This window comes from Balaenoptera musculus, chromosome 8, assembly GCF_009873245.2.
Source record: "Balaenoptera musculus isolate JJ_BM4_2016_0621 chromosome 8, mBalMus1.pri.v3, whole genome shotgun sequence".
Classification (NCBI taxonomy): domain Eukaryota; kingdom Metazoa; phylum Chordata; class Mammalia; order Artiodactyla; family Balaenopteridae; genus Balaenoptera; species Balaenoptera musculus.
The window spans coordinates 59,871,947-59,884,996 of NC_045792.1; the positions used below are offsets into that span (position 1 = coordinate 59,871,947).

Here is a 13,050-nt window from a genome sequence, read left to right on the forward strand (position 1 = left end):
GGTTGTCTCACTGTACAGCTTTAGGAAACACTGTCCACACCATGGTCCACGTGAATGGTGCTCCCGTATTGTGCAGTGCATCACCAGTTTTGCCACATGTGGCTGTCCTGACTTATTGTTATTAAAACAACTCTTTGTCTCTTAATAAAGTGTTTTCACAAAGCTTCAGACAAGTTAACATTTATTTTCCTGTGCTGGTGTCTGATTTACAAAGGATGCTCAAATTTACAAGTGAAATTCAAAGACAGCACAACCTTGCCAAGAAATTCCTTTAGACATGGTAGATAACTGTATTAGGAAAAGAGACATTGTGGGGTTGGAATTAGATGCAATAGACGTTAGGATCACTAGCTTTAATATTTGGGCAAGTTACTTAGCCTACTGCACCTCGGTAATTTTTGGAAACTCTAAGTGCTGTTAAAAGGAGATATAATGTAGCTCCTGTTGAGTGGTTGTGGGGATTAAATAGGATAATAAGTGTGAAAACACATGGAAAATAGAAAGTAATCAATACACATTGGTGGCAACAGTTTTAATAATAAAACTGATAAAATGAGATATGTTTATTCCATCACAGGGAATTTTCAAAGTACAGCAGACTTCACCTTTCATAACGACCTGTTGTGTCAAGGCCAGGAGCTAGTCCCTTATCCAGGTTACAGTATCACTGGCTTTAGGTTAACTCATGGCCTTCTTTCTCAGGAGATCTTGGGAAATCTCTATTCCTCCAGAATCTCTTTACTTGGATAACTGGGGGTGACTGGGGTAATTGTTGCTTGTTGGAAAAGTCGGCTAATTGCCAGACTAGATTAAGGGCTTCCCCTAGGCTCCCGCAGAATCTGTGTTTCCCTCTGTCATAAAACTTAAAACTTTGTATTCCAACTGAATGTTTATCCCTCTGTCATAGAGCTTAGTTTTTTTTTTTTTTAATTTTTATTTATTTATTTATGGCTGTGTTGGGTCTTCATTTCTGTGCGAGGGCTTTCTCTAGTTGTGGCAAGCAGGGGCCAATCTTCATCGCGGTGCGCGGGCCTCTCACTATCACGGCCTCTCTTGTTGCGGAGCACAGGCTCCTGTCACGCAGGCTCAGTAGTTGTGGCTCATGGGCCCAGTTGCTCCGTGGCATGTGGGATCCTCCCAGACCAGGGCTCGAACCCATGTGCCCTGCATTGGCAGGCAGACTCTCAACCACTGCGCCACCAGGGAAGCCTTAAATAGTTTTATGATAGCTGTTTATCTTCCATCATAGAACTGAAATATACATATACATAGCTGTCTGTCTCCCTTGAGGACAAGGACTAGTTTTCTTTGTCTCTGGGGCCTGACATATAATGTGCTTAATGGCTGTTTGGCTGGGACCCCTCGGAGAGAAGGAGAGGGTGAGTGAGTTCCGGTTTACCTAAGATAAATAAATTCACTTATCCCTCCCCAGCCCTCCCCTTCCCCACCCCATCCACGCTCATCTCTTTTTCCTGTCTCTATAAATTATAGTCCTTAGTTTGACCTGTGCTACTTTATAAAATCAACAAAGTACTTTCCCCACCCATTAATGATCAATTATGATCTAAAACCAACATTATACTATAGATAATATTTGGTTAATTATTCCCCACTATGGAGGCAGGATCCTTCTGTATTCTCTGCTCAACGCCCTGTGAATCTTGAAGTTTTCTAGTCTGGCTGGTGGAAACAGTCACTCTCCTTGGCCCTATGTGAACACTGGGTGGTGGTGCTACCTCTAATCTTTCCAGGTGGCTCTGTCCCAGCTTTAGGTAGCTTGTTCACATGCATGTGGGCTCAGTACTCAGCTGGAATCTTGCAGAGGGCCCTCTACATGTCTCTGGAGTTCTCTCTCTGTGTAGATCTCTCACCTCCAATACCTGGTCTTCAAATTCTAGCTAGCTGGAGCTTCCTGGACTCTCAGCTCCACGTCCCTAACTTAAGGTGTCCTCTGGATTCTGCCTGGGTTCTCCTTCCCTGGGCTGCAGCAGGGAACCTCTCTCAAGGCAGTAAGTTGGGGAAACCCCAGGTTCACCTCATTTGTTTCCTATGCTGCAGAGCTCATTGTCCTTCATTGCCTGATATCCAGTATCTTGCAAACTATTGTTTTATGTATATTGTCCATTTTAGGTTCCTTCAGGTGGATGTTACTTCCTGTTATTCTGTCTTGGCCAGAAGTAGAAGTCCCTGAGGTATCACTTTTTAAGTCTTCACACTGCCTAAGTCTACGGGAGGTTGAAGGAGGCAGCAGAGATGGCTCCAGGGGTGATGGCAGTGAGTGTCAGGCTGCAGGTTTACAGGTACTTGGAGATCATGTAATCACTAGTTTTGATGCGGTCTGAGTTGGAATGGCCTGATTTGACATTGTCTAATTTTGCATAGTTTAAATCAGCATGCCCTGTGTTGTGAATTTAAACTTGTAGTTGTGAAACTGATGAGTAAAACATAAGGAGAAACCAACTAAATTTTACTTTGTTTTATTAATAGACTTTTAAAAAACATTTAAATATGCGAGGTATTTCGTTTCACATTCAAACTGTTCTCTAACTCTCTAAAATGTTCTCTCACTATTTTTGCCCTTAAGAGAGAAACAGATGGCATTAGTCTTATATGGCTGGGGTTGGAGGTAGGGGAGGGTTAAGGCAACATCCTCCTTCCTCAACAAGAAGCTCAGGAACTCAAGGCCAGGGAGTGGAAGGCAGAGGCATGGTCCCCAGGGATCCCTGTTATGCGTTAGCTAGAGACAGTCCCCAGAGCTTGGGGAACAAAGAAGATGCAGCCCTAGAGCTCTGGGGAAAGGCAGGTGGGTCCATTGGGATCCAGGCCCAGCAAGGATCCAAGCAGGCACCACCAATGGAAAGAAGGTCAGAGAAAGCTTCAGGAAGGCGATGAGTTGGCACTTAATCTTGGGGTCCCCCTGGAAGTATATCCTGCTTTTCCTCTGGTTGAGTTTGATCAGCCTGGTAAGAAACTTGGAGAAAGCTCCTCGCAAAGGCCATGGCCACACACATGAGTTTCTTCTAGCCTTTCCTCACTCATTCACCCTGTCTAACCTCACGTGGGAGCTGGCAGAAATATCCCAGCTGGCACAGGGCCCATCTGGGGAGGATTCTAGAGACCCCTCTACCCACTGCCCCTCCTTCCCCATACTCCAAGCACACCTTCCCAGAACACAGAAGCCAAGAAGGACACCAGTCCCACAGTTGGCTACGAGGGGTACCTGCTGATAGACCCTCTGGCAGCACCCTGCCCCCCAGCAGGGAGAAGCCAAAGGAGGGAGGAGGTATGACAGAATAAATAAGCCTGACGTGGGAGGCTCAAAGGAGGGGGCGGAGACAGAGAGAGGGCTATTCTTCAGTGCAGCCTGCCAGACTGCTTCTGGAAGAGTCCTGGAGAAAAGGGCACACGTTCCTTCAGCACAGTTGAGGTGAGTGCAGGAGACTGGGGGTGAGTCCGGGTGTGTGGGTTTCTTGCAGCTAGGGGTCCCTCATTAGACCTGCTGAGTGAATGAGAAACCAGGCCTGGAAGAACCAGAAGTCCAGGGGTAGGGCCGGGGATGTAAAGGAGGCCCCTGACTCAAACGACAGACAGACTTAGCGATTTCTATGTTCGTCTGGTAAAGGGAAGCATGGGTGGTGTTGGATGTTTCCTTTGCAGTTTCCAAGAAATTTTCTAGTGATCGGTTTACTGGGGTGCCCATCTAGAACCTGGCGGGAATTGGCCTAAATGAAAGTGATGGGGGCAGAGAACAGATGGGGCTGGGACTGAGCTAGAGTTTGGGGTTCAGTGTGAGAACACAGCCAGTCCCACTCAGGTCGTTAGTGTGGTCAAAGCTCACTTTGTGATCAGGGGTCAGACTATAGCTCTGTTTGGGTTGTGGGCTCTGGATGGGGTCCAGGCTCACATTGTACTTTGCATCAGGAGTCAGGCTGTGGCTGAGATTGGGACTTAGCAATCTTCCCGGGGCTCTGATCCTGACCCAGTCTGTGTCTAGGATCAGGGTTCAGTCTTCAGCCCATTTAAAAAGTGGATTTTGTGTCCACACTGCGACTTCCCCTGCCTTGCACTCGTTTAACCTCCCACCCGCCTCCTCCCACTGAAACACTTGCAGCTTTTCAAACAGGGTGTGTTCTCTTTCTCTCTGGGTCTTTGCGTTCACCAGAATGCACTTTTGAAAACAAATTAGATCAGGTCTATTGCTTAAATTCCCCCAAGTCACTCAGAATTAAATCAAAGCTCCTTGCCATGTCCTGCGAAGCCCCTACATGATCTGGCTCCTGCCCTCCTCTCTGACCTCATCTCTTACAACTCTCCTGTGCTCTTGATACTTGGGTCACCTTGACCTTCTTCCTTCTGGGAACCCCCAAAGCAGAAGACCCTTTTCTCTTGCCTCCTCTGCCTGAAACACTCTTTGCCTCGATCTTAGAATGGCTGGTGTTTTCTCATCACCCAGCTCTCAGCTCATATATCACTGCCTCAGAGAGGCCTTCACTGCCCCGCTGTCTCAAATAAGGGTGCCCCGCCTCTGTCCTTTTCTATCCATCACTCTGTCTTATCTTCAGTGCACTTATCTTTACCTGAAATGTTCTTGCTTCTTTGTTTACCTTCTGTTATGGCTCTCCTAGTGCTTGAGCTCCATGAGAGAAGTGATCTTTTCTGTTTTATCCACAGTTTTATCTCCAGTTTTGGACACATAGTAGGCGCTCAATGTGTTTTGTCATCTCACTGAATGCTGCTGTCCCCATGCCCCCAACCCTGCCTGGTTAACTGTGACTGGCCCTGCAAGTCTTGGCTCAGATGTCACCTCCTCAGGGAAGCCCTCTGAGCCTGATAACTTCGTGAGCTATTGTCTGCTTTGTTGCCGAGGCTCTTGTACTTACCCCTGTCCTAGCATTTATCACAACATGTTATGATAGCTGCATATTTGTCTTAATGTCTCCCCACCACTGGAGGGCTGAACCATTACTTGTTTACTCTGTATTTCAGTATCTCCAGCGCTTAGCAGGGAGTCTGGCGTAGTCGTTCAGTCAATAATTTTTGAAAAAAAAAAAAGAAATCACTGTATCAATCAAAGTCCCAGATCAGGCTTTTCCACTGCATGTAGGCAACACTCAGAGAAGCTCAGAAGGGCCCTGATAACTAGGTCAAACTTTGAAGGTGTGTGGGAATCTTATTGGCTCTGGTTCTACCTGGGATATGGATGAGCAGGGCCCTGGACCCCTGGAGCTTGCCTGGGGGTGATTTTGGAGGGCCAGGCTGACTTGAGTGAGGAGAGTGGGAATGGGAGCCCCACACTGCTTTTTGTGAGTCAGAAATTGCAATCTCTCATCTTTCCAATCTCCTCGTGGCCATTCTAAAAAGAATGGCCAAGGTCCTATAAGGGTTCATCTGCATTATCAAATCCAAGCAAGGTACGAGGGACAGAAGATGCAGATGATTTGGGGTGGATACGATTCTGGGGCCAGCACCCTCATGGAGTGTTAAGAGAAGGGCTCCGTCTCCATGAATTGAGTGATGAGCTCTGACCATCCTCGCCAGCCACAGCGTCACCCCTGAGGTCTGCCTTCCCTTTCTGGGCCTGGGAGTAAGAGCCAGAGGTTCCCAGGTATTCCTGGGCTTCCCTCCAAGGACATTTTCTTCCAGATGTTCCCACAGAGGCTGGCAGGGACACCAGAGACCCCTACCCCACTGCTCTAGGCATGGAACAGTCTGTGTGTTTAGCCACTGAACCTAAGTGGGGAGAGCTGGTCAGGTGTTAGGTCTTAGAGAGGCCTTCTGGACCAAATTTTGGATTCTTTGGAGATTAACATTGAATAATCCTTAAAAACCATTGGTTTATTCAAAAGGAAACTGGGAAAGGGGCAGGGCAGTAGCTTGGCCTATTGGAAAGCACATGGATTTGATGCTGAGAGCTCTAACTAACCCTCAACATCCTTATCTGTCAAATGGGATTAATGTTACCTGCCTGACAGGTTGATGAGAGGCCTGTATTGTTTGAGAAGAAAGTACTCAGTAGAGGATAAACCTTTTTACTTTCCACTGTGGGCCCTTCCCAAGTCACAGCCAGAGGAGTTGGGGCTGAAAAGGGGAGAGCGCCCAAGTCCCAGTCCAGGAGGGTCCTCCTTACTGCCCTCTCGGTTTCCCTTCCAAGAGTCTAGCTGGGCCAGGTGTCCTACTTACCAAGCCCTTCTTCTACCCTGCCTCTTGGGCAGATTTTATTTGTTTTCAGAAGGTGCAACACAATTAAAGCTGGTTAAAGGGGAAAATGTACAGGTGTTGGAATTGAACAGTCTAGGTCAAGTATCTCTTTTGCCAGTCAACTACTAAACCCTGGGAATATTATTTAACTTCTTGGGGACTCAGTTTTTGCACCTATAATGTAGAAATGATACATAGAAGTCCTATTATGCAGAATTGCTCCTGGGTTCGATAATATTTATATACTGTCTGGCATTTTGTAGGCATTCAGTGATTTCTGTTATAATCATAAAAACAATAGAATCAATGCTGGCAGTGACCTCATTGTTCTTATGGGGCTGTATCCCTGACTGCTTTTCCACGCGTCTCTGAGACGGAAGGCATTCAGAGAGCTCTGGGAAAGAATGTGAGGATGGGCTGGTATGGGGGCTGAGCTGGCACTGGGGGACAGAGTCCTAGAGGCTAGGGGGAAGGAATGGAGAGGACTGAAGACCTCAATGTAGAATTCTACTCTGTATCACTGGAGGCTCCTTATCCCCCATCCTCAAGAAAGGGCTAAGATATTCTTCATGGTTCTCCAAGAAACATTCCTGAGACTTGCTAAAATAGTGTGACTTTTGAGAGAAAATCTCAAGCACAGGGCTACTCCCTGGGGGCTAAGGCAGTGCAGGCTTTCTAAACAAGAAAAAGACCCCTTTCTTTGTTTATTTTTCTTTGATTATGTTTTGTTTTCAAAATAGAGTGATTTAGCTCTAGTTTCCTTCAGAGGTTCCAAATGTTATCTGAGTGTGTGCTATGGTTCTAATTGTTAACAGCTGCTCAGGCTGGCAGTCAGCTGGCAGGACTGTGGGAGGTTAGGGTGCTTCAGGGCTGGACAGTCTGAAGGGTGATGCTTGGGTCCTCCGGTTGGCTCCCCTCTCTATTCCTTCATTTCTCTCCTGCTGCCACCTTCTGAGGTCCATCCTGATTTGACCTCCAGTGAGAACAGCCCACTTCATGCTGTGGAGGTGCCTCCCTTCCAGGCCAGCTGAATCTCAGTGCTTCAGCTTTGTGCTTCAGTGCTTCAGTATCTTCATCTCAGTGCTTAGTCTTTGCCATTGTGAGAGACTGGCTGCTAGTTAGTATGTGTGTGTGTATAAGTGTGTGCTTGGGGCGAAGCGGCAGTTAAGGTGATAGATGGAGAGGGGATAGAAAGTTTTTGGAAACTTCAGACATTTTCAGAGACCTTATTCCCCATTTTTATGGAAACATGAAAAAAAGTGCTTTGTACACTGTGATGCTGTTTTATGACATCTTTTGACATTCCTGACCTCATTAATTCTGCAGCAGCACAATGAGTTTATTAATGTCCTCTGCGTTTACTTAGACCTGAGACTCTCATTTCTAGTCCCAGTGTTCTGTTCAACACATCACTTTACCCTCCTAGGTAATAGGGTTGAATGTGCCAACCCATGATTCTTCCACAGTATGTTTCCTAAGGCAACACAGTTTTATCCTGGGAATTGCCCAGCTTTACCTTGTCTGTCCATGTAAAATTTCTGGATGGTATTGATATCTGACCCTCTGGAGCACTAGAGCCTTTTTGCTAATGTCTCCAGTCAGGGATCCTAGGTCACCCCCTCTCCTGGGCACAGACTATGCTGCATGCCCACTTTGCATTTATTTAGAGCCAAGGCTTTGCACTTGCCCTGTTCTCCACATGCCCATTCTCAGGCCCTCTGGCTCCATGGGTAAGAAAGGTCTTTTCTGTTTGACTCTAAAGTTTCTTGTTCTGAACTTATGACCACCCTGCCCTAACCTTCCAAACAGTCTTCATTTCTTCTCAAAAATCTCTATAATTCAGACAAATGGCAGTCTTTCTTACCCCCTTGGCTGTGCTACCCTTGTTAGACACTTATTGAGGAATTCTTCTTTTGATAAAACTCCTTTTTATTTTCAACAAACATTAACTAAACACTAATTAATCAATATGATAGGGTCCCTGACATTAAGGAATTAATAATTTAGTGGGAAATCAACATAGCAATAATTCCAGTTCAGGATGGTAAATGCATAAAAAGAGCCCTAAACAAAGTTCTTTGGGAGTACAGAGCAGGAAACATTTAATCATACCCAAGGGAAAGAGGCTTAGGAAAGTGCATAGGAAAGAGACAGTAAACCAGGATGTGGAAGATAAGATTTTGCCCAGTGAGAACTTAAGGAGGGAGATCTGGGAGGACCATGACAAAGGGAAGAGAAGTAAAAAAGACAAGCAGACACAGAGGCATGGGATCAATGCTACATTTATGAAATGGCATGTATTCCAGTGCGCCTGGAGCATAGGGACCATGGTGAAGAGTGGTGAGAGAGAAACTAGGGCCAAATGCTGAAAGACAGAGCTTTGTCCCACCCTAGTAGTTTAGTCTTTATTCCAGAATTAATTTGGAGCTTACAAAGGTATTTTTTTTTTTTTAAATTTTATTTATTTATTTATTTTTGGCTGTGTTGGGTCTTCGTTTCTGTGCGTGGGCTTTCTCTAGTTGCGGTGAGCGGGGGCCACTCTTCATCGCGATGCGCGGGCCTCTCACTGTCGCGGCCTCTCTTGTTGCGGAGCACAGGCTCCAGACGCGCAGGCTCAGTAGTTGTGGCTCACGGGCCTAGTTGCTCCGCGGCATGTGGGATCTTCCCAGACCAGGGCTCGAACCCGTGTCCCCTGCATTGGCAGGCAGATTCTCAACCACTGCACCACCAGGGAAGCCCTCAAAGGTATTTTTTAAACAATAAATGGTGACCTGATTTCATGTGGGTAGAAGATTATTGGGATTGTGCTGATGACAAAGTTAACACTAGGGTCATGGCCATGAGAATCAGAGTATTTAGCTCATGTGTCTGTTTAGGCCACCTTAATAGAAAAAAAGAAACACTACAGGAAAACAGTTAACAACAACAGATATAATTTTTCGCATATTTACTTTGTTCCAGGCATTGTGTTAAAAGCATTACACTCATCTCATTTAATCCTCACATTGACTTCTATTAGGCAGTGACTGTTATCCTCATTTTAGCAATAAAGAAACTGAGGCTTAGAAAGATTAAATGATTTGCCCCACATCACACAGCTAACAAAGTTGTTGACTGGGATTTGAACCCAGGATCGACTTTAGAGCTCATACTCTTAACATTAAGCTATACAATACTGCCTCTGGAAGACTTTGATCTTCAGACATGGAGAGTTTGATGTGCTTGAGAGACAACTCAGTGGACTCTTTTAGTGACTAGAATTATGAATCTGATCACAAAAGATAATTCAGGCCTTCCCAAGTAGATTTGGGCATCAATAGTTTATACGTAAATAATGGGTTTACTGAAGGAGATGAGATGGCCTGGGGAGAGTGTATAGAGAGAGAAGAGATCTGAGGATAAAATTCTGAGAGCATTATCATTTAAAAGTATGCTTAAGGGTCAAGTGGAGGAGGCTGAAGACCCAGAAAGAACCAAGAACTAGTGATCAGAGAGAGATGAGGAGAAACAGAAGGAACAAGGAGAAGTTTTAAGAAGGAGGGAACTGATCACAGTGTCATATGCTACAGAGAGGTCAGTACAGAAGACTTAAGTGACACTGAAGACTTTGGCCTCTTAGCTGAAGTTCTTGGTTAAGTATGGCTCCTTATATCTTCTCCCTCCAGTTGTTTAAATTAAACTCTGTCACTCTCTGTTCTAAAACTCATGCTCCCAGTGTTTTCTCCTTTGTGTCTGGTCTGAGGGAACCTCTGGGTGACAGCTCAACAGTGGAACAAAGATCATCAACACATCCTGAGTCCAGTGAATGGTGTAAGCCCCTCCTGATGCTGCCCATGAGCTCTTCTGTGCATTCAACTGTTGTCTGGTAGCCCGTGCAGAAGCCCCTATCCCAGCTGTCAAGGGCCAGATCTTAAGAACCTAACCCTTCTTTTTTTCTTACCAAGATAAAATTATCTTAAATATACCCTAGCAATAAGTGTCACTATTTTCATAATGGGAAGAGGAGACAGCTATATATATATATATATATATATAGAGAGAGAGAGAGAGAGAGAGAGAGAGAGAGAGAGAATACATACACATATATAGTGTGTGTAAATACAATTATATAATCTAATAAATAGTAGGAGCATGTGAATATTTGTGAATGGAGGAAAGGAAAAAAGGGAGGAAGTTAGTTAACTCTGTAATTGTTTCAACAGAGAGATATGATCTGAGAAAACTCAAATCTGACATTTCCCACCTCAGCAATCTCTACTTATATCCATCACTTTAATAGCCAGATTCAAGGATATTGGAACCCTGGTATAGGATTGATTGTTCCTTCAGTGCTTTTAATGCCATCATCTTTCAGGTTTAGTCCTCTGTGTCAATCCCACTCTCTTAAGCTTGGTGGGTCCCCTAGAAACAGAGCTTGAGGTAGAAATTCTTGTTTAAAGGATATATTGTCATGAGAAGATGAGTGAGGGAAGTAGGATAGAGCAGGGAAAGAAAATTATGTGAGGCTGTGGTCTCAACTGGAGACCAGCTTCAGCTTTGGTTCCTCAAGAAGCTCTGAAGCACACATTACATCACAGCTTTGGTCCCACCTGAAGACAAGGAGGCTGGCCTTTTGTATCTTTGTGTCAGGCACTCATTGACTTCTAGATGTGCTCTGGTGGGGATAACATAACTTCCTGGGTGAAGTGCCTCTCATTTGATCAAGGAAAATTTTCTGTAGAAAAGGAGAACTCTGAGCCTTTAGTACTCAACACCCACTGCAAATGGGATATAGATGCATTGGCTTGGTGAAGGGAATCTGAGTGGGACACCATTGGCATTCATTGCAGTCATTGTTCCTTTTATGATATAAACTGGGCAATCTGAGCAAGTGTAAGACTTTGGGTGGACATTTGGGCAAGAGTGAAATGTAGAGTTAGAGTTCAGGATGAAGTTAGTGTCTTTTTTTTTTAATTAAATTAAGGATTATCATAATAAAATAGGTGTTATGAAGTTTTACATTAAGTTTTAAATAACAACTAGAATTAAGTCTTAGGTTAATGTTAAAGTTAGGGTTAAGGCTAGAATTGGCGAGATCATTAGGATTAGTGATAAGGTTAGATTTCAGCATTAATCTATGTTACTAGAGTATCGCTACATTGGACTGGGCTTAGTCTTAAAGATAGTCTAATGATATAATTAGAATTACAGTGGGTATTAAGCATAGGGGAGCATAAGGTAGGATAAGATAGAAGCTATGGGAATTTTTATCATCTAAGTCTGATGTGTACTTAGTCAATAACCTGTCCTTGGTGAACTAAAAGATTTAAAATGCTTAGAACTTTTACTTTAGTATTTCATTTGTTTTCAGAATTAACTTTAGAGGTGGGGTTAGTAAGAAAGACTGGATGAGTGCTCATTTGGGCCTTGAGTTATGAAAGATAGTTAGGTTGAGTTTAGAATAGAATCAGAGTTTGGATAGGCAATGAAGTTAGAGTTCTGGTCAGAGAATAGGACATCAGGGTGGAGGAAAAGAAAAATGGCAGAGGAATTCTGGAGGATCTGACAATGGCTTATATTTGTATTCCAGCCCCTACCTGCCTGGCAGTGGTCGCAGCTCAGCTTCTTCACTATGGTGGATCCCAGTGGCAACGAATCCAGTGCCACATATTTCATTCTAATAGGCCTTCCAGGATTGGAAGAAGCTCAGTTCTGGTTGGCCTTCCCATTGTGCTCCCTCTACTTCATCGCCGTGCTAGGTAACTTGACAATCATCTACATTGTGCGGACGGAGCATAGCCTACACGAACCCATGTATATCTTTCTTTGCATGCTTTCTGGCCTTGATGTCCTCATCTCCACCTCATCCATGCCCAAAATGATGGCCATCTTCTGGTTCAATTCCACTACCATACAGTTTGATGCTTGTCTGCTACAGATGTTTGCCATCCACTCCCTATCTGGCATGGAGTCCACGGTGCTGCTGGCCATGGCCTTTGACCGCTATGTGGCAATCTGCCACCCACTACGCCATGCCACTGTGCTAACATTGCCTCGTGTTACCAAGATCGGCATGGCTGCTGTGGTACGGGGTGTTGCACTTATGGCACCCCTGCCTTTCTTCATCAAACATCTGCCCTTCTGCCGCTCCAATATCCTTTCCCATTCCTACTGCCTACACCAAGATGTCATGAAGCTGGCCTGTGCTGACATCCGCGTCAATGTCATCTATGGCCTCATTGTCATCATCTCTGCCATTGGCCTGGACTCACTTCTCATCTCCTTGTCGTATCTGCTTATCCTCAAGACTGTGTTGGGCTTGACACATGAAGCCCAGGCAAAGGCATTTGGTACTTGTATCTCTCATGTGTGTGCTGTTTTCATATTCTATGTACCTTTCATTGGGTTGTCTATGGTGCACCGGTTTGACAAGCGGCATGACTCCCTCCTGCCTGTCATCATGGCCAACACCTATCTGCTTGTTCCTCCCGTGCTCAACCCTATTGTCTACGGAGTGAAGACAAAGGAGATCCGGCAGCGCATCCTTCGTCTTTTACATGTGACCACCCATACTTCGGATCCCTAGGTGTCAGGGATCAAACGTCTTTTTCACGGGAAGTCCTTCAATTGAGATTTTAATATCAACATTTTGGAAGACAGTATTAGGAAAAAAATTCTTAATGAAAGCACAACTGATCCTTCAAAGATGAAACTGATTGGAGAATCTCCATGTGAGTGGGGGCAGCAGAACTGTATACTCCCAATCTTTATTTTTCAATATTATTTTGCCCTTTAGTTCTTTGAGGTAGTTGTGGTTGGAGGATTATTACTTCCCACTTAACAATTCAGTCCAATTGTCAAGTCCAAAAAATT

The 13,050-nt window shown here is 44.8% G+C and overlaps 1 protein-coding gene across 1 annotated transcript; it reads left to right on the top strand.

The window, feature by feature from the left end:
- The first annotated feature begins 3,371 nt into the window (after positions 1-3,371).
- On the top strand, positions 3,372-12,763 carry LOC118899890 (olfactory receptor 51E1). Its single transcript, XM_036861904.1, has 2 exons — positions 3,372-3,427; positions 11,768-12,763. The coding sequence occupies exon 2, from the start codon at positions 11,810-11,812 to the stop codon at positions 12,761-12,763; it is 954 nt and encodes a 317-aa protein (XP_036717799.1). The 5' UTR covers positions 3,372-3,427; positions 11,768-11,809.
- Positions 12,764-13,050: the final 287 nt, after the last annotated feature.